At 34.0% G+C, this 21,552-nt stretch overlaps 3 protein-coding genes across 3 annotated transcripts; 2 read left to right on the forward strand and 1 right to left on the reverse strand.

Annotated features, from left to right (window-relative positions):
• Window positions 1-907: 907 nt before the first annotated feature.
• Window positions 908-9,991, reverse strand: LOC146738030 (uncharacterized). The gene is made up of 10 exons (XM_085504800.1): window positions 9,703-9,991; window positions 7,963-8,084; window positions 5,890-6,059; window positions 5,376-5,614; window positions 4,790-4,895; window positions 4,308-4,558; window positions 3,835-4,002; window positions 3,009-3,161; window positions 2,492-2,859; window positions 908-2,144 (listed from the first exon to the last, which is right to left on the reverse strand). The coding sequence occupies exons 1-10, from the start codon at window positions 9,937-9,939 to the stop codon at window positions 2,132-2,134; spliced, it is 1,827 nt and encodes a 608-aa protein (XP_085360926.1). The 5' UTR covers window positions 9,940-9,991; the 3' UTR covers window positions 908-2,131.
• Window positions 9,992-10,850: 859 nt separating this feature from the next.
• On the forward strand, window positions 10,851-19,425 carry LOC146738031 (uncharacterized). Its single transcript, XM_085504801.1, has 8 exons — window positions 10,851-11,407; window positions 13,045-13,322; window positions 14,154-14,290; window positions 14,721-14,896; window positions 15,831-16,037; window positions 17,075-17,164; window positions 17,772-18,392; window positions 19,182-19,425. The coding sequence occupies exons 1-8, from the start codon at window positions 11,246-11,248 to the stop codon at window positions 19,404-19,406; spliced, it is 1,896 nt and encodes a 631-aa protein (XP_085360927.1). The 5' UTR covers window positions 10,851-11,245; the 3' UTR covers window positions 19,407-19,425.
• A 25-nt stretch (window positions 19,426-19,450) lies between these two features.
• On the forward strand, window positions 19,451-21,175 carry LOC146738032 (uncharacterized). The gene is made up of 3 exons (XM_085504683.1): window positions 19,451-19,496; window positions 19,531-19,788; window positions 20,413-21,175. Exons 1-3 carry the CDS (start codon window positions 19,451-19,453, stop codon window positions 20,556-20,558), a joined length of 450 nt encoding a protein of 149 aa, XP_085360809.1. The 3' UTR covers window positions 20,559-21,175.
• Window positions 21,176-21,552: the final 377 nt, after the last annotated feature.

Genomic DNA, 21,552 nt, shown 5'->3' on the forward strand with positions numbered 1-21,552 from the left:
TATATAAGAGAAAATGTACAGTCGAGAAAATACGCTAAATCATACAAGCTAGGCATATTATTTGTGTAGATATTTAAGAAATATCAAAACTTATTTGCCAGAATCAATCTAATCTGAAAAATGATTTTGGAGAGTAGATGGCCTAAGAACTCGTCCCTATCCAATATCATGACGCTGAGATATTGCAAGGAAGTTGTTAATATCCCGATTTATTGACAATGCAATTTGCATTAAATAAAGCACGCATGTTGTTATCATTAGTTGAACATTTAGAGAACTGGTTTTAGTCCTAATTGAAAATTCAACCACCATATTATCGTCTATATAGTTTCCACATTGTATTACTTCATCAAAGCAAACGCCAACAATAGTACCATCTGCGAGCTTTATTTGGTTGCAGGAGATATGGGATCTCAACGGTTAAATACATGAAGATCTTGAGTAGTTACATGGTTTCATCTGCCCGAGGAATTTGATTCCGACTTTAGTGAGCCCATCACTGAGCGCCAATGACTGGAGGTCTACATGTTCTCTACCACTGGGACAAAGCCTCACCAGGCATTTATTGGCGTTTCAATTATATCATCAACTATGGTTCAAGTCACCTTAGGCTCTGACGAATTGTAGCTGTGGGGCAGTGTGGGCATGGTACTGTTAACAGGACGAGAAACATTTCCCAGTTTTCGAAAAACATGGTTTTTACATTTTTTGATCAGAAAATTTAACAAAATGTATTGGAAATGAAGATAATTTTACTTTTTATTATGATCGAATATAGAAAAGTATTATTGTATGTCACAAGTGTGCCTAAAGTGCCTGTGAAATAGTCCACGACTACAAAAACCATCAATGTATACGTTACTATATATCACTTGAAAAAAAAATTCTTTGATCTTAGTATGGCAGCAACAGTAAGAAATTGTTTATTTCATTAAAAATATATATACATAAAAAAGATATTTCACAGAACACTTTTGTACAACAAAAATGAATGATATGAGACAAACAGTATAGTTTTATGGACAGAAAATATGTTATGAAACTTTCTAACCTACAAATATCCAGTTTACCATATGTAATTTCACTATAATTAACAGATGCATATTGAAATAGAAAATATTTGGGTAAAATATACCATCGTTTGGATAGTCGAGAAACTTTAGATTTTGATCCTCATATTACAATTCAATATCAGCAACTGCTAAGCTCTCAGAAGTGCCAAAGGGCTCTCCAGACAAAGAGTGTCAGAAATTTCCGACAACACTGCTATATTGAGATGTCAGAAATTTCCGACAACACTGTTATAATGAGATGTCAGAAATTTCCGACAACAGTACCAATGTGAAATGTCAGAAATTTCTGACAACACTGTTATATTGAGATGTCAGAAATTTCCGACAACAGTACCAATGTAAAATGTCAGAAATTTCCGACAACACTGTTATGTTGAGATGTCAGAAATTTCCGAAAACAGTACCAATGTGAAATGTCAGAAATTTCCGACAACACTGTTGAGATGTCAGAAATTTTCGACAACAGTACTAAATTTCTGATAACACTGAGAATGACCATGACAAAATCTTGGTAAGAACTGTCCTCACTTCTATTAAAATGTGCATTTTAGTGCAAACAAATAAATGTTTTCTACATGTAGCAACTAAAAAAAAAAGTTTAATACCTCTATCCAATTTACAGAAAATGATAATGAAATTTGTCAAGAGAAAATTAGCAAATTAAAATATTTCTCAAGAACATTACAGTCGACACTGTATGAAGATGGGCCACATCCAATGAAGATTTAAACATTTACTACAATACAACAAGTTCGATAACAGACCCAAAAATTCTACACAGATTCACAAGGATATGCCGTTCGACTCCAACCATAACTGTCATTACAGTACACATTTTTTGGGTTTCAATTTAGATCATACAGAGTTGCATTCAGTTCAAGTTTAAAACTCTGGTTTACCAGCATTTTGACTTGCAATTAGTTGTGGGTAAATGCTAACACAAATTAGCCACTTTCACTACTGTCAACTTAAAATAAAAGAACCTATCAAAGATAATGTCACCCACTGAATAACCTTAAGAAGTCCCGTCTCAGATTTCTGCACATATTTTCATTACTTCAGTCACTGTCACTGTTGAGAAAAAAGTAAACGATAAACAAAAAAGGAATTGCATTTAAAAGACTAATTTGATAATCATTTCTCAAAAGCTGAAAAATCGCTTTATTTAATTACCTATTATGATAGAACACAGTTCATTCCAAAACTGAAACCACAAACTTTTTACAATGCAACTGTGCAAAACAGCCTACATTTTACATTACTGTTTATACCAGAATATTTTTGTGTGTTTTCTTATATTGCAAGAAATTGACACAAATTGCCTTATTTCTAGATAACTATATTGATATTTTAAATATACTGAATACAGTTAGTAAAAATATTGCCTGTATTAATATACGATTAATATAAAAACTAACCTGGCATTGAATTTGTCCAGCTCAGCATACTTTTTCTTAAGATTTTCTGAAGTGCCTTTCTTTAATTTGTTTGATTTAGTGAACGCAAAATCCCATAAAATACAAGACTCTACTTCAACTTCATCCTCCCATGCATTTCTATTTGCTCCAACCCCATGGTATGCTGATTTCCAAACACCTGTGTATGTCCCAACAAACCAATGTATTTTCAGTTTGCTGTCTGTCCTTGCAATGACTTGAGCTATCTGTGGCCTAGCATCATTATCAGGTGCCCAAACAGCAACCAGCATACCATCTTTAACTGAAATGAAGTCATCCATCTCCTGTACTTCAGGAACAACCTTCTTTCCTTGATTTCCAATAATGATCTAAATACGGTATACAAAAATAAAATTTTTGTCATTTTTTAAAAAGTAACCAACATCCACTCTAATAAAGGGATGTAACAAGTGAAAATAATAGATATTTGACTTTTCAAACTTAATGTGATTCTATGTACCATCAGTATGGCACTTACTGGATTACATGCACGGTTCAGATTCTGTTCAATTCTTCGTATATTTTCAGGCATTGCATCCAAATCTTCAGAATTTTGCCTTAACTGTTGTTTGGCCTCTGCTGCCTCTACTAAATCATGAAGCTGCCACCTTTCAGGAACATCTACGGGAGTCTGAAAATGACAGTCACAATAAAAAAACTTGCAAGTTATGAAAAATCAAACATTATAATGTTTAATAGTAAATTAACAATTAAAAATAGGCACATGGGCCTGTCACTCATCGGTGATTATAACTTTACCGTCTTGGGAAGTTAATTTTACCCCCAGGTGCAAATGTTTCTAAACTTTTTTGGGAGCAAGATGCTAGTAAAATAAGCAAATTTACAATAAACTTTGATTGTTTATGTTTTTATTAGCGCATTATTGCAATGTAACTATATATTTATGTTGATTTTGTTTTCACATTAACTTTACACACATTATCTATGATGTCAATCATACATTATTATGACCAATGCATTTGCTAAATTAGACTGTTCATGTTTTTTTCACACTGTCATCCAATTTTGTTTCGTCGTCACGACCGAGTGTCCAAGCGTCATGGTACAGTGTCGTTTCAGAGGCCTGGAAAGAACACTTTGCTAAAAACTGTAATTAGTGACTGACCAGATGTATAAATGCACATAGTTTGGTCAAAAGTCCAAGTATGTAAAACTCCCTTTTACACAAACGTTCCAGTGCGACCATGGATCCATAGAGAGAACATATAGGATTGTGGGTGTCAAGTGTTGCAATGCAGTGTACATGCGCGATGTCAAGTACAAATGGAACACCCGGTACTTACTTTTTCTAAATCCTTTATATTACTCATGAAATCTTTCCAAGATTGTACAGCATGAGATGGCATTCTGTGAACAAAACCATTTGGAATGGATCTTTCCAGGGCTTCAACATCTAATTTCATTAAACTTGGTACTACCCATTCTGGGGGGTCATCTATACATGGAGTACTCTAATATGAAAACATACACAGAAAGAACATTAGCTTTGCTAAATAAAGTTTAAAATTTTGTAACTGGGACTCATCTTGCAGTCACGCTAGTGCAAACCCTGAGCTTATCACAATCACACCTACACCTCCCAAACCTCCAATAATATGTGCCAACACATTTCTGTAGGTGTGACTGTGTTAAAATTAAAAAAAAATGCAGGTAACAGCACCTGGTGTTCTCGCCAGAAACAGGACACTGTGTAATCAATAAATTACTTATCAGTCTGATGGACTGAGGAGATAAAAATAAATTATTTCTAACTTACTTTGAAACATATTAGGCCTGGAACATCATCTTCACTAGTACACTGAGGTTCCCATGGGTCTGATGACCATAATCTATAATGCATGTATGTTTTCTGGTCAACTTTTCTGAATCGAAAGTTATGTGGCTTTGAATGTCCATTAAAATTACCATATAGATGTGGTATCAGCCATTCTTTTATATTTAGAAGTGGCCCCAATACCGCCACATTGATGGCAGGTGTATAGGCATTCTTGATAATACTTATCAAATCTGTAAATATACAATAATATTAGCATTACATGGATAACACACATTTACAGTCACAAATGAAACAGAAGAAGCAATCTGTTGGGATTTAACAAATAATTAAGACATTAGCAAACACTGTTCATTACAATCTAAATATGTAAAGTTTTTCAAAATGAATGTGTACCTAGATTTTACTATCAGTACATATGTTTTTGAATATTTTTATCTACATGTATTGCTTGCACAACGTACCTTCAACTGTATATGCATTATCTTTCCTGAGGCCTGTTGATATTTTAGAAAACATCTGATCAACATTTTCATGGGTATGACCAACCGGTAAAAAGTTGACATACACCTTCAGAAGAAAAACAGTAAATTGGAACTGTAACAATCATGTTTTATGTGCTGCATAGTTTTTATCTGATCTGATACAATTACAAATCTCAAAGATAAGTACAATACCAGAGATACTAGTAATTGAATTATGTGCTGTTCCTGTCTTGATAACTTAGAACCGCTTTCTAGGCTTCAAGCTAATGTAATATCAGCACTCTCCCAATATTCAGGAACTTACACGTTAAAATATTAACAACAGAAAAATAGTAATGTAACGGGGAGATCAAGCTATTTATTCAGAGTCCATGGTAAGTGCAAATCATAACCTACAATACTAAATATGCGAATAGGAAGTGAAGAAACATTGTATTTACCCATTTACTTCATCATAAAATATGAAAAAGATCAGGGTCCCTATAAAATATCACATGGTTTGTAGATGTTGTTCTACTGGTTGAAATAGGATATCTTTTCAGTAATAACTTGAATAAATACTTACCTCTTCAAATATATCTAGTTCCACTAATAATGACATGAAGCTGAGAACATAACGGTTTTTGTTTTCACGGAAACAGTTATCTAGTTGGAGATACAGTACTTTGGCAAGATGATTTTTGGCAGCAACTAGCACTTCTAACAGAACATTTAATGTTAAGTTGGAGTCATGTGGCACTTGATTAAAGTCAATATATACATATGGCAACTTCCCAGATGTCACACCTGTATGCACAATATTTCCTTGATGTTTGGGGTAAAAAAAACATTAAATGTTAGTACTAACATAGATATTCGCAAGATAAACTTGTAATGTAGTTCCTCTTACTCAATGGAAGTAGTATTTTAACTACTGTAAATATTGTACTCTACTCTTTAGTGAATGTTATGTCTCCACAAGTTATTTCAGTAAAATTTATAGTTCATCGAATGTTATGCAGGAGTACTGTAACTGATTATCTGTACAATTATATTTCCCAATCACAGCAGCTAAACAGTCAGTACAAAACAAACAATACCTGTAACATGTGACCTAAGTCTATGTAAATTAGAGGTTCCCTTGTCTTCTTTAATCAGATGTGGTAAATCAGTTTTATTTTGATCCATGCCATCTTGTATAATAGTCAGTATTTCGTCTGGCTCCTTCTCGGCTTTCTCTCTATGGTAATGGAATCGTTTACGCTCTTTTCTAGAAAGCATAAAGAGGATAAAGTAAGTGACTAACTTGAACTAAACCAACTCCACAATATGACAAAAAATGTGAATTAAAAAAACAACATCGATTCATAAAAATAAGTGCAGTCCCGATGATGCATTGTCAAACAGTCTGCCTTCTGCACATGCATACTTGCTAGACTCTCATAACATATTGAAGTTGTATTTTAATTTTTGTTAAAAACTAATCATTTTTTCTTTTCAAAAACATATGTATATATATTTTACTATACTTCATACAGTACAACGCGTGAAAACAGTAAATTTTAAAAAAGAGTTCTCGGCTACTTAGGGAGTCCCAAATAAACATGGTAAATCCAGACGACTACATACAGCCAAAACAAAGTCAGCTTGGACTTTCAGTTGTGGGACACGACAAAATAAACGCTGCCGATGATACATTTCGAGAATAAACGCAATCAAAGGCGCCGACCACGCACGTTGGAAATAAATAATAATTTTATTCAACACGAAAATCCACTACAGAGAATAATTTTATGGTTGTAAAACAAATAACAGAAATAACACTTCACGCAACTAATATCACAAATAACACAGTTTATTTTTCAAATTTTGACAAATTTCACTTTTTAATTTTTTATGGCATTGTATGAACATCTGTATTCTGTAAAAATTTGAAATTAAAATTATTAGTGGAACTCTGTTAAATTTGCATCAAAAAATTAATAAGTGAATGCATGTGGCAGTGTTGTTGTTTTAATTGGCTCATTTGCATAAATAGACATAACCGGTTGCCTATCTACAGTTGACTGACAGGGCATATGCAAATTACTGATCAGGGGTCAAACTCATCTAATACCATAAGCTAATGTTATTGTTTAGGACAAAGCAAAATTGAAGTACAGTTCACTCCAAGAGAACACGTTGCGACATGAAGTAACACCTGCCTTTTCACTCTGCAAACGCACACACAAGCACTATTTCCGTATATTGAATACGTTGGCAAAGAAAAAATACCAAAAGGAACAAGTTTAAATCATGTTTGTATTAACACAACACGAAAGCAGTTTCACAGTGAATACGAGTAATTACATTACGTGAGCATGATTACTAAAAACTGTGGCGTGATTGAAGGAGGCTGATGTTCTATTTATTTCCAATACATGTGGTTGGCGACTTTGATTGCGTTTATTTTTTAAATGTATCATAGGCTGAGTTTGTTTTGTTCTGTCTTGCAACTGAAAGTCCAAGCTAACTTTGTTTTGGCTGTAATGTGCTTTTGCCAAGTTTTTTCTGTCTTACCACACCATTTTTTGTTAGTTAATGCTTTAAATGTGCAACCAGACTCCCCAGGCCAATGTTAGTGAGCTACTCACTGTTGCATCTTGGGATTTAATTTGAACTAAGTCAAATAACTTAGCCATTTTTCAGGCAAAACCCACAGATGATTTCCTGGATTTCTCACAAATTGTGCACATGTTGGATTTAAGTTAAGGGTCAAATTAACCTACATAAGTTTACAAAAAGGTTTCAACTAAATATAAAACATAATAAGCCACAAAAAAAATCACCAAAAATTCAACGTCTGTCATAACATTGAAAATAAAGTTTTTATTTATGCGACAACCACTATGCTACCAGTGACTGGTAATTCTTTGATCCTGATCTGTGTGATTGACATGCCTATTGTCTGTACATGTGCGACTAATTTCTCTAAAAGGTGTAGTCTTTAATGTATAGGGTGAACATTTTAAGCGATAACATTTTGAATACCTACAAAGCGAATGTGAAAGCAACTGCTTCAAAGAAGAAGTCAGAAAATTAGAAATAAACAAATCCTCATCTTTATTGTTTTTTACCTACCATACCTTTATACAAATCTACCAATCCAGCAATAAAGGAATACAAATACTTACTCAACTTGATGGTTATGTAGAATTACCAATGCTCTAATTCTGTTTCTCTCCACAGCTGACTTTGCCTTCTGATACTGTTCATCTAATTGTACACATGTGCTACACGCTACAAACTCATTACCCTACACAAAGAAAAATCAATGCATATAACAAATCAAATTACCGGTACCAATTAAGAAAATATGTAATTTAACTCTGGAAAAATATCATGTATAAATTTATTATGTATAATTTATGTACATATTAAGGTGAACCACTTGAAGAAACGGGTCCAACTACATGTACAAAACTGTGTTAATGTGTTTTTATGGTGAATAAAAAAAATAAACATGTACGTACAGGGTGACAAATAGCTACCCACATACACACACATTCTCACTGAATAACGTAAAAATGACTAATTTCCACTGGGTTTTGGAAAATTTACCAGTCTGGTAAAATTTGTGGTTTGTTCAGTTAAACATTAAAGAATTCTTCACACAGTTTTATTTAATTAAGGTATAGATGCAGGCTCTATTATTATCCAAACAGTCTTGGCTATAGACTGTTAAAATTTTACATCAATGTGAATAGTGGAACATACTCAAAAAAAACAATTTTAAAATATAGAAAACAGGTACAAACATTCTCTCTTTTGAATGCTTAGCAAGATTTAGCAAGGCTGTACATAAATAATAAAAAAGAAACATGGCGAAAGAAAAAGTAATGACAGGATCTTCATATTATGTATTATTTAACTTTTTACAAAACAATAATAGGTTTAAACACAGTCCCTCTGGTTTAAGTTTGGAACTGTTACAGCCATTTTAATTATGAGCATGAACAAACTTCTTACTGAGCGAATGTTTATGCAGATTAGCCATTATCTCTACTTGTGTTTTTCAGTTTACCATGGAAGTTCAAATATAAATACATGTAGCTCTCACAATTCTTGTTTATTCCAAGTGAAACCTTAACACAACGTTTATTAGTTCAGGTGTATAGATAGTATGTTTTGTTTTCATATTACAAAGTTGTCAAGCAGGATGTGTGCCGTATATGTTCAATCCCGGTCAGTATTTCACACTTCGAATGTCATTGTCCGATAATACAAAGCTTTTAAAAATAAGCCCAGACGTCCTTTTGTTTGTAAATACATCGTCGAATAGTGTGTCAATTTTGCAATCAGTCAAATGTAGCAGGCAAAATTAACCAACATCGAATGAAAGGCTATGAAAAAAAATCTCAGATAACCAACTCTAAGAAAACCATTTGGATTGGTTGTATGGGGCACCGCCAGCTGGCATCGCTGTCGCTGGGTGCATATGATAGAGGGAAGTTGTGCAACCAAATTTGCCAAGTTCGCAGTTTTTCGCCGATAACAAAATAACTAAGGCAAAAACTCACGGTTTTCAGCATTTTTGTAATAAAGACATTATTCTCTATTAATAATCCGCCCAAAACAGTAAAATTTATATTAATTCTTGTGTTTTTTCGACGTTTTTCGAAAAACCTGCGATTAGGCTGCGAAAGTAAACAATCCGGAGGGGGTGAAACGGAAGAGCATTACCAGGCGACGGACGCTGGGCTCTTTGGCAACGACCGCAAACGTATCGTGTCCAGTCATTGGTTAGTCACATAGAGGTCAAAATACGCGTTCTATTTTTACGCATTAAATTTGGCTCTTCTCTCTATCATATACACCCAGCGATACCGATACCAGCTGACTGTGGAACATAAATACCCAAAGATAATAAATACCTTGCCAATGGTGAATTCTGACAAATGTGTTGTCCACATCCTGCAGAAATAATCATAGCAAATGGTGTCTTGTCTGCAAAAACCTCTCTGCTCGAATTCATTGATCATTCTTTCATACACCATAATTTTTGTCCAGGAACATGGTAAAACAACTTTGGTGTTGTGTGGCATGTAGTCGCCCATTCTCTCAAAATAAAAGCGCATCCATGCAATTGATGTTGAAGTTTTGTCACGCATGCCACCCCTGTATAAATTGCCGTGCTTCACAGTAATAATATCTCGGCGGAACAGCTTTTGGCACTCTCTGAATCTGTAGCGTGAGACATTGAACACCATGCACCAACAAAAAATACATACATCCTTTCCATAAATTCGCAAATTAGTTTCTGCATAAACTTTGCCTTTGATGTATCTTTTGAATGACGAATCTCGAATGACCTTCAAAATGAATTGTTTTTGCTTAGACTCGTTTAAATTTTTCATTTCCCGCTCGCACTGAAGCACGTCGTTCACGGTTAGATCTCGAATACAATAGTCATTGCAACATGTCTCACATAACACATCAACTGGGTTACGTATTGGCTGACTTAGTCGACGGCGCTTCGTGCTATAAGTTTTGTTTGGCGTAGAACTTGCTGCTGGTTCGGTCTGCGGGGAGTTGACAGCAACACCGCGTTCGCTGAAAGAGTCAATGCTCCTGCTACTGGTGCTTTCATCGAACTGTGTTCTTATACTTGTATCAGAAATAGAACTATCAAATACAGTGTGTATGGATGAGCGAGTATTCTCACCTTCAAGTGAATCGTCGAACAAAGTAACCACACTGTTAACAGATTCGTCGAATAATGTTGTAAACGAACACTCGTGGACACTCTCCATGATTCGACCATTCATAGTATTATTGGTGGTGTAAATTAACAATGACACGGGACACACATCAACTATAAAATCGTTGTAACTTTATAATCGGTATATTGGGAGAAAAACACCTACACACCAATTTTCCGGTCTACCGATTGCGCGTGTCATGTCAAGCGCCTAACTGGGCGAAAAGATTTTCACGAGGGGTTTTTATGTAGAATGTATAAAAATAGGTCAGGTAATTCTGACATGCAATGGGTCATGGATAAATATTTTCAGTGTTTCATTATATATTTATTAATACAAACATACCGATCACAACTGAATGACCACAAATCACATAATATGATACAACTTTTAACAAAACATCCCCCACACCAGTAAGTGAAACTGTCTTGAAATGTTGGCTCCCAGAATCCTCTATGAAGATGAGCAATACAGCTGGTTTAATTCCCGAGATCAAGATCCTGTAATCACACCTTCACTTTTGAACTGTAATTCTACACAGCGGAACTCACAGCTTGGGTGATTACCTCTTTTGTTTTAAAATGATTAATACCAACCAGCTCTCAGTGTTGGAGTCAGTCAGTTGCTTATCGTGCTTCTTGGTGTTTACGCTCAAGCGCTCGTACATACGGAACGTTACCAAATTACGCAGTCAACAAACGTGTTTATTTTCAAAATGGGAAGAAGGAGTTGGTGGTTAGAAGAGGACGGACCTAAAATATACGTTTATGTGAATGAAGGAAAGAAGAAAGACAGGCTCACCGATAGAAAGACTGGCGTCCCTTATCCTCATGTTGAAAATGTTGAAGTTTATCCAAAGAAAACCGACGCTGTGAAGGTATTTGTTTCATTAATTTATTTGTCTGTTTTACTTTCACGATCATGATGCAGTTTACCCAATTCCTGTACCGAAATTTATCGATGCTGGCACTGCATTATGCCTCGTAATGTCAGCATCAATAAATATCGGCGTAGGAGCTGTGTTAACTGTATCGTGCTTTATGACTGCGTCGAACTTAAAACTGTGAATAACCCAGAAATTACAGTTACTAGTAGTACCCATTTTGTATGCATGAGTGTAGGATTCATTACTGAAAATATTATACTGGTCCCCTCAAAAGAGAATGGGAAACTAAACTACACGTATGTAAAAAAAAAAAAAAAATACTAGTAGTTGGATCACTATGTTTTCCCCGTCCTTGAGGCATAGTTTAATCCAAATCCAAACAAATACATTTCAGCCATGAAACTGTGGCAAAGACCCAAAAGTATACCCCTCAAAACCTATGCAAACTTTCTTTATTCTCTGTATTGCTTAGTCAAAATTATAACTGAAATATCAGATTTTGTGTTGCTGTTGTTGTATATCATAGATGGTTCAGATAAAAGAGAATTTTTTCTATAAGACAGACCGGAAATGGAAACAAGACAAAAACAAAAGATTTTTCAAGTTAGCATGGGGGAAATATTGTTGCTAAGTATTATCGTCAGGGAAAGCTATTGTTTAAGCTAGTCTGTGATTGGTTGCTGTGATGTAGGCTTGACTTGGGGAATTCCTGGTAACAGACGAAAATAACCATTTTGCTTTGAATTCATGGTTTTTGTACTTTGTCCAATGCATTGCATCGCACTATAACGTTTGCATCTGCCGAAATGTCGGTCATTGTTTTTTTTACATTTGCTGCGTACAAGTTTTATTTATGACAGTACCCGATGCCTGTCTCGTGTGAACTAGAATGATCCAGCATGGCTTTCGATTAAATATTTAGAACATCCTCTTTATGATAATCTCTTCTACACATCTCGTGAATAGTGCAGTTGGGTTTAGTTAATGGATCAAATTAACCACTTTTGTCAAGAGCTTTTAAGAAAATATAACAGGCAATATAACTTTAAAGTGTTCCAGTTGAAAGTTCACATTGGCTGAGCTGGAATGATGCATATAGTCGGTGGATCAGATGTTGTCATGGATTTTATGTAATATACTGTGGAATACTTTATTTTCACTGGAATTAATTTTCGCTGAAAAGGCTTTTTGGGCGTTTTTTATGGAATTTATTTTCACTGATTTTTGATGATATTCTATATTCGCTGGATTTTATTTTCACGGAATCATCCCTTCAGCGAAAATAGCGAAAATAAATTCCAAGCGAAAATAAAGTATTCTACAGTACCAGAATAATATTATAAAAGTTAGTATTACCAGTAGCTAATATATCAGCATGCAAACACATAATTTTTATTATTATAAATAAAAAAACAAACATTTTAATAAAACCTGTGGAAGTAATGTTGCATTTACATTGTATGTAGTGTTGTGTAACTTAATTGTGTCTTAATTACATATAAAAAAGTTTATAAACAATGAAAAAAATGCCTCTTAACATGTAACAAATTGAAATTAAATGTAGAGAGTTGTTTAATTTCACCTAGAGTACGGCTATAATAGTGTCAATATGTTCTTTTTTTTTGCAGTTTTTTTTTCATTCAGATTCTGGATCTTCCATTACTTGCCCATATGTATTGGAACGTACATACTTTGAATGGAATAAGTCACAGTATAGCAAAAAGTTTAAAGAAACAAGTAATGTAAGAGAGTTTGTTTCTTTGTTCAGTGAAATGCTTTCTACAAATACTGAACGAAATACTGCTCCAGGAAATTCCAGTGACTCTTGTAGTGATGTTGAAGATATGTCTTTATCGAGTGACAGTGCTTCATGTAGTGAGAGCAGTGATAAGTCATTTGAGAAAGCGTGAGTATTGAATTATTTTCATACCACCATATTTATTCTGTTATCAGTCCCATTATCGTTTACCACGCCCTTTTGTGACGGCTACTCGGCCTTCCTACAAAAACCATGGTGAATATCATGCAGTTTTCCCATATGTACAAAATCCTGCAAACAACCAATCAAAAAGTCCCCTTCTAAATGAAGGGACCCAATCACAGAGAGTATTTCTTGTAAATGTTCTTGTTCATGATAGTTCAATGAAATGTTTCTGATGTGCTTTTTACCTTGCCTGTAGTATATATAGAAGGTAAGGTATGGTAGTGGAAAGATTTTGTCATTTTCCTAATCATTTTATAATTTATATATGTTACAAACAAACATGCAAGGATAACCAAATTTGATATTGGAGTACTGCAATGCATAATTAATGAGATATGGTTGCTGATTGGTTTTTCTTCCAGGTGCCATAACTTCAGTGATTTTTATCTGATGTCTTTAAAAATTTACTTGACTATGCAGGCATAATTAATAAAATACAGTATAAAGCTTCTCCATTAACAATACATTAAAATATTTATTTCTACTTTTAATTTAAGCAATTATATTTCTGGTGTCTATCTGTATCAAGGATTTTGTCAGAATATCAATGGTCTCACCAATTTTTTCATTTAAAACAAATTTTCCATGTTATGGTGATTTTTTTTTTATGTGTGTATATAACCATGGTGGTAAAAAAAGACCTCCATGATATAACATACTAAATTTGTGTGTTTATAACATACTAAATTTTCACCCAAATCTGTGAATAATATGCTAACAGACATTTCATTTTTATAAATTTCTCATTTTTAGGGTCAGAAAGGCCAAACGTCGTATCAGTGACAGTACAAAAGATGTTAGTGTGGTGTCACTCAAACGTCAAAAATATAACACAGATATAGAAGAATGCAAACAAGATACACAATCAACTGTTCAACATGCTTTTTGTGGTATGTGCATATATTTTTATCATTGTAGACCATTGCACTTTAACTACATATCTTTTTCCAGGTAGAGGTGCCTGGTTCTAAATCAAATCTTAAAAAATTCATGATCTTTTTTGATTTAATTACACACTCAAAAACAGCATATTTTAAGATATCTTTTCACATAAAAGATCAACTCTGTGCTTACATAATATCAACATAAATAAATAAATGCCTCCAACACGATGACATGTCCAATTTTCACAGAGAGTGTTATTTCAGTGAAAGATCTTTATACTCTCTGGTGATCATCACTGCAGTTACAACTTACAAATAACATGCTACCTGTTTCATCTTTCTAGTGATTGTCTTAGAATGGCATAAGTAACTGTCTGGTGATATTGATTTAGAATAATAACCTTATTTCTACCTTTTTTGCCATTATGTTTTGTAGGTCATTTCCTTATATCTGTCAGAGCACTACAAGGTGGCCAACAAATCAGAGTACCAGATAAAGTATTTTTAGACAAATTAGTGAAATCCATGGAAAAATACAAAGATGAGTCCTATCAGCCGCTGTGTTTATTGGTAAAAGATGTTTCCTCTGCTGAACAGTTTGATGGAGCTAAGGTATTATATTTATTGTTGTTGTTTTTTTGAGTGTGTGGAAATACTGATAATATTGTTTCTTTAGATAGTCAAGCCTATATCCGAAAAATACACATTAAGACAGACGGGTTTAAACCCCAACTAAATGTATGCAAATTAGTCATCCAACCTCATTCACTGCAACAGGAAACAAAAAGACGAAGGAATGAACCACAAGCGTTTGTTAGAAATGGCTTTGTTTTGATTACAAAAGTTACTTTTCACTTAGTAGTAGCCCAATTTATCGATATACTTTTTGTAAATAGATAAAACTTAGTTGCTATGTCATCAAATTTGTTTTTCACCATTCCCAGATCATGATCCCCTCAAACACTAGTTAATGTACTCGTTAATGTACGGGTCTTACCAATTCATAGAATGAAGATGAACATACGGCCTAGCTGATCGAATTGTGTGGGTTTAGGCATGGAGCTGTAAAAAGACAGCTTCCTGGTTAGGTTGCCTATACTAGCCCACATTTAGGTATGCTATAAGCGGACACACATTTTGCTTTGTGAATGTGCCAAAGTTTTTAATTCTGTTTACTCAGTAAACAAAACATTTAGGTAGGCCTAAGTGAAATGCATGTGTGAAGCTAGCAATACCATTAGGACAGATCTTCTATTGGTTGAAATTTCTTTTTTCAGTTGTTTTAAAAATAAAAAATTAGAGATATAAAATAAGATATAAGATCCTAATTTCTGTTATCCTCTCTGGCAGGGCATATCTTATGATCTAGTTTTTGGACTATCATATTTTTATAACTGGTATGAGTGCAGTATTTGGAAATCTAGGTTGGCTAAGTGGGGAAATCATTAGTGACCTGCATGTTTACTTATATCTTAGCAGATTGATTTTAATACAATGCTCTGCTCTGCCTTCATAATCTTATTTTTTTTGTTTCCCTACCAATTAGAGAAATGGTTACCAATATGATGTCATAGGTGGACAACACACATTATTGGCAATTCAGGAGTTAGCCAGAAAATTCCCACAGGATGAAAAGCTCAAAACTGTAAACTGTGTTGTTTATGCTGGCCTCAATAATGAGGAAAGAAAGTGGTTGGGGGTGAGACACAACAAGACAGGAGAATTTCGTCATGCACTTTCTCTGAAAGAAAAGGTAAATTGACAACTATTCCACATTAAGTAATCAAATTGACTTAAATTGGTTCTCCATTTCTAATAGATGACTGTCTTCTCATCTCATCAAATTCACACACAAAAACTAAAACACTTAGAGGAGGGTTACAAAAAAGCAGGTCATGAACAAATGTGTGATATTTTGTTGTGCCCACATTACTACCACAATATAATTACAGTTTATACCTAAAAATAACTATGACAGAATTTGGTTTAATGGTAGCACAGTTGAGATGAATATGATAGCTTTGAAATTTTGTTAATGGATCATGAAACCAGAGATAAAAGAGAATTAAAATGGGGGGGGGTCTAAAAAATGTTGTGCCACCAACCTGAGGATTTTTATAGATCGGTGGGCCCACTTACAGATCCAAAAAATAAAACAGATGTTACAATAACACAACATTCTGATTTTGAGGTGGAACCCATGTATGCAGGTAACAAATAAGCCTAGCCGCTTCACGGCCTGGTATTGAACCCAGGTCGCAGAGATGCAAAGCGAGTAAGTGTGTCACTGCGCCAACCTACATCCCCACTTTATAGTAGATAATTATTATTATTTATTATAATTTTTTCAACTTTTGTGGAAATCATTACTTTTGACATTTTCTCTCAAATCTTCATTCGGGCTCCTTTTATGTATAATATGAAGATAACCTAAAAAAATTATGTTACGGTAGTTTGCTACCACCACTAAGGTTCAGAATTCCATCACAATATTTTATTTATATATAATTACTCATTAGAGCAAAAGTGATCAATAAATTACTTTTTTTGTTCAAAGAAAAACTGTCTTGTAATATGCAAAAATGGTATATTTTACAAATATCTCCATAGAAAACAGGGGTGAAGCTCTATTTATAATAAAAAAAAAATTTATGTCAGATTTTAGATATGAATTTTTCACCCCATGTCGCCATGCAAAAGGATCCAATGGTAGAATGCTCAACATCTGTCATTTTTATAGATTTTTGTAGTAAACTATTTTAACACTTCATGATTTCCACCTTCCTATAGGTTATGATATGTTATGGAAGAAGAAAAGAAATGCCCAAAGATACAAAAACAACATTGTGGAAAGAGTCGTGCAAAGTTATACTGAATGAGGTATTGTTGCTCTTATGTATATGTATCTTGTGTTTTCACTTACTGACACAAAGTAATTGTTTGTCTTTTGCCGATTTGCGGTGCATTCAATGTTCTGTGGGGTGGCATATTTGTACAGAGCAATTCTGACTACTGAGTTCAGTATGAAAAAAGCTAAAATATGAAAATGTTGCATCTGTTCACTTAATTTATCCCATTTTCTAAACTGAGTTAGAATTCATAGGTCTCCTTGAAGCCTATGTCACAACTTTGAAATAAAGGTGCCATAATTTGCCCAGGGGTCTAACTCAAAAAACTGGTCTGGTATGCATGTCTGTTGAAAAGGGCGTTAAAAAGGCATGTGATACCACAAACCTGGACAAAACAATTACCACTCAATGCATTTAGGGTATGTATTTTACCCATTGTAACAAGGAAAATGGTATGGAATTTTTTACTTATTTAGGGTCATTTATGAAACCTCGTTCACAGACATGGGTTTCAGGTGCTCCCACCCGACAGAATAATTTGCTTTATTTTACCAAATAACCAACTGTGCATTGTAAGTTGAGCTGTTTTTTTTCAGTTAAGTGTTCACTTTGATATATTAACTATTCATTTGTTTCAGGATAAGAACAGCCAAACTTTAGACGTTGCATGTGCTTTGGCATCTTATGATGGTTTACTCTATAACAAAATTATGGAACTGTTTGAAAAATATGAAGATGGAGATCTCAAAGAACAAAGAATTAAAAAGAAAGACCAAGGACACAAGCCAGATATAAAGCCATACAAGTTTAAATACTTAAAGAGTTTAGATGCAGACACAGTGCTGGCATTGGTGTCAGATGTTGTAGACAAAAACCTGTCATTGACAGCATTTGAAAAAGAGAGCCAAATTCTGACTAAGCTCTCATTAATACAAAGAGCATTCATACAAATGATGGGAGTAGAAACGTGGAAGGAAGCCATGGAGTTGTTTCCAAAAGAGACACAAAGAGAGAACTTGAGCAGGTTCACAAAGTTACCTTTCAGACCAAATATTCCTGATACCTTTGTCAGATACTGTCAAAGTATTAGAAAAAGAAATGATAAGGACTCGAATACAGTTCAAGAGTGCCTATATGGTATAGATGGTTCAAAAGGTATTGTTTTGCACCATGATGTACTGAAGCTGTCACCTAAGACTTTAAAAGAGAATGGTGTTAAATCAAATGGTTTTGACTGTGTAATAGTGGATGTACCTGATGTAAGTATTAATAGTTATCATAAGTTGTTTAAAAATAATACAATGATAGTTTAGATTCATTGAAGTTGTATTGCTTTTTATTTTTGTTAAAAACCGATCACTTCCACTTTTCCAAAATTTTATACTACATGCACTGTCACTCATAAAAATAATTTAAAATTATCAGAAGTTCGGGTGCCTCAAAGAGTGTTGTACCGAGGCTGCAACCTTGCGCTATTACCCCAAACTCAGCTGAAAGGGCATTTTAGTACACTAATTTTTCCAGTAATGTATTGTCTGAGAGGGGTTGTGTTTACAAGTCAATGTGCGCCACATCAAACAATGCTGGTCATAATTTATTGCTATTACCGAAAAAAAACAAAACATAAAAGATGAGCTGTCCAACATGTACCAGTTTTTGTTTTTGTTAGCATCTGGAAAGCCCAGGCGTTGAGACAGAGCTCTGTGCCCAGGCAGTTGCTCTTCGCAGAGCTGTGAAAAAAATAAGTAAATGCATGTGCGGGGGGAGATTAAAATACTGTAAAACATGTCTTTTTAGCTAACATGTTATTTTAGCTAATTTATAATTCAGGTAATTCAAGATGTTGCTAATTTAGAATAAAGTACAATATATATCCTAACAATAAGATTGTTGGCAGTTTAGATTCAGTTAATTCATGCATGGAGTCAAATTCGCTAAAATGCATGTAGCTACATTTGTATTTAAACGTGTTTCAAAGCAGTTAGTAAAATCTGTCTTGTTGTTTCTTATTCAGCCATTGTCAGTTATTACACTTCATTTTTTTCCAGGAATGGCTAACCGAGGAAATAAAAGAGTTGGTAATAACTGTAAAAACAATCAACACCAGCATTGACAATTATAGACTTGTCCTGTTATGTGACACCAGTCTGATGACTAGAATAAAAGGAGAACTTATAAAAACAAATACTTTTACTAAAGTGGAGGAAATATTTTATTATGTAGAAAATACAAGGAAAGGTGAGCCATATATGTTTTACCTAATTTGTAAATGAATCCTTCTGTCTATTCTCAGGTCGTATTAAATAATATAGTATTAATGGACTACTTAGATTGTCACCTTGGGGCTGGGGCAAATAAATATAGTTGTTACTTATAGTTGTTACATTTTCTCTGCAGAACCAACATCAATATTAACAGAGTCTGTCCATGGGGTGGTGATTGCGTACTATGCAGAAAATGGAGTCATCACACTTGACCAGGTCCATGTGGATGAGCCACAACACAATTTTTGGATTGTAAAAGCAGAGTCAGTCATAAAAGATGGCGAGGGGGATGTTGTTTCGAAGAAGCAAAAGCCGCAGCAGCTGTACGAAAAAGTCATCAAACTTTGCAGTAGCAAATCAGCATGGATTTTAGATGGGACATGTGGAGCAGGTGATTAGAAATAAGAAATTACTGTAGAATACTTTATTTTCACTTGAAATTTATTTTCGCTGAAGAGATGATTCCGTGAAAATAAAATCCAGCGAATATATTATAATTTCCTGTATTTCACATTCAACTCATCAAAAAATCAATGAAAATAAATTCCATAAAGAACGCCCAAAAAGCCTTTTCAGCAAAAATTAATTCCAGCGAAAATGAAGTATTTCACAGTATTATAAATTATAAACCACCTTTCAATACAACAAAACGTCTTCCACTTTACTGAAATGATTAGGTGTTTCTGTTGTGAATAGCCAAAATAACTTACCATTGAGCATGTTTTCCAAAGAGAAGCTCAAATTATCCTTATAGACTGTTTTAGGAGGCATTCCTGGTGACCTTTTTGGTGGCTTAAAAGATGAAGCTTTAGCGGAGAATGTTCTAAAGTTGCATGACCAATGTCATCAGACTTGTTCTTATTCGTGTGATTGCATGTGATTGGGTGTTCTCAGTGCCTGTGGTAACACTGTTATGGTATTCTTTTAAATATTGGATTTTAGATGTGCATTTCAAAAAGTGTGTGCAGTGAAAATTTTAAAAGTTTAAAATTTGTCTCATTCTATTATGTAACAGGAACTGGTATAATGGTGGGGCTTCTGCACAGTAGAAATGTTGTTGGAGTCGATATCAACGAAAAATGTGTAAACTACTGTAAAGTAAGATGTGATGGAGTTGCAGACTTCCTTGAAGATGACACAGAACAGGACCCACATAATTAGTGTCATTAACTTGCGTATTGTTATAGACAATGCATGTGTCATTTCATGTCAAGATTTTAAATTCTCAATTCTTTGTGAATATTTTCGTCATTTCCAACTTCTTGTAAAAAACGCAAGTTTGATTGCTTTGATATTAATTTTGATGAATATTTTTGTAAGTTTTAGTAAAAAGTAACATTTTCAACTTCTTGTTGCAAATCGCAAGTCTGATTGCTTTGATATTTAATACATATATAGGTACTACTTGTGGATTTTTCTCATTGTTTATTTTGTGATGATATCTTTAATTCTCTTATTTTAGTGAATATTTTTGTAATTTTTGGTTTATTTTTGATTAAGTTATATTTTTGTTGAAAACAGCAAGTCCCATTGCTTGATACTATACATATTGTTCATTTTCTAATGATATCTTCAGTTCTTTAATTGAAAATTATGTACATTGATAACAGCTGAACTATCTCAGCCTACAGGCTGCTTGTAATTGTATTTTCTATTCCCTGTGTTATGGTGATATATTTTACACAGAATGTTCACTTACATAGACCTGTATTTGATTACAATTGCTTTTTTCAATTTAGTACTAATATTTAATAAATTGAAATACTTCCTAACGAGAACTAGGTGGTGTGGTCTTTTTTACTTTCTGAATATGAATGTCAGAAATTTCTGGCAACCTTGGCCTAGATCACAGATGTCAGAAATTGTTGACAACTTTCGGCCAGAGCGCAGATGTCAGAAATTGTTGACAGCCTTCGGCCAGAGCACAGGTGTCGGGAAATTTTTGACAACCTTCGGCCAGAGTACAGATGTCAGAAATTTTTTTGACAACCTTTGGCCAGAACAAAGATGTCAAAAATTTCTTGCAAACTCCCTCACACAAAGACTGCAGTAGCATGATAAGTGGTCTTACAAAATTTGTCAGGAGTTCGGCTTTTGGTGAGCTGTCATTTCACATAGTTTAATTTTGAATTTTATCTTGGCAAATAATCAAAAA

This window comes from Saccoglossus kowalevskii, chromosome 10 (assembly GCF_978046115.1).
Source record: "Saccoglossus kowalevskii chromosome 10, keSacKowa6.1, whole genome shotgun sequence".
NCBI lineage: Eukaryota > Metazoa > Hemichordata > Enteropneusta > Harrimaniidae > Saccoglossus > Saccoglossus kowalevskii.

Bases quoted from the DNA above. Each gene is read 5' to 3' on its own strand.
- LOC146738030 (XM_085504800.1), bottom strand. From the start codon at position 9,939: ATGCGTGACAAAACTTCAACATCAATTGCATGGATGCGCTTTTATTTT. The intron at 8,085-9,702 runs GTATTTATTATC...TTCTTTGTGTAG, and splicing joins CAGAATTCACCATTGGCAAG to GGTAATGAGTTTGTAGCGTG. The intron at 5,615-5,889 runs GTATTGTTTGTT...CCAAACATCAAG, and splicing joins ACTTAGGTCACATGTTACAG to GAAATATTGTGCATACAGGT.
- LOC146738031 (XM_085504801.1), top strand. From the start codon at position 11,246: ATGGGAAGAAGGAGTTGGTGGTTAGAAGAGGACGGACCTAAAATATAC. The intron at 16,038-17,074 runs GTAAATTGACAA...ACCTTCCTATAG, and splicing joins CACTTTCTCTGAAAGAAAAG to GTTATGATATGTTATGGAAG. The intron at 17,165-17,771 runs GTATTGTTGCTC...CATTTGTTTCAG, and splicing joins GCAAAGTTATACTGAATGAG to GATAAGAACAGCCAAACTTT.
- LOC146738032 (XM_085504683.1), top strand. From the start codon at position 19,451: ATGGACTACTTAGATTGTCACCTTGGGGCTGGGGCAAATAAATATA. The intron at 19,497-19,530 runs GTTGTTACTTAT...TTTTCTCTGCAG, and splicing joins GGCTGGGGCAAATAAATATA to AACCAACATCAATATTAACA. The intron at 19,789-20,412 runs GTGATTAGAAAT...ATTATGTAACAG, and splicing joins AGATGGGACATGTGGAGCAG to GAACTGGTATAATGGTGGGG.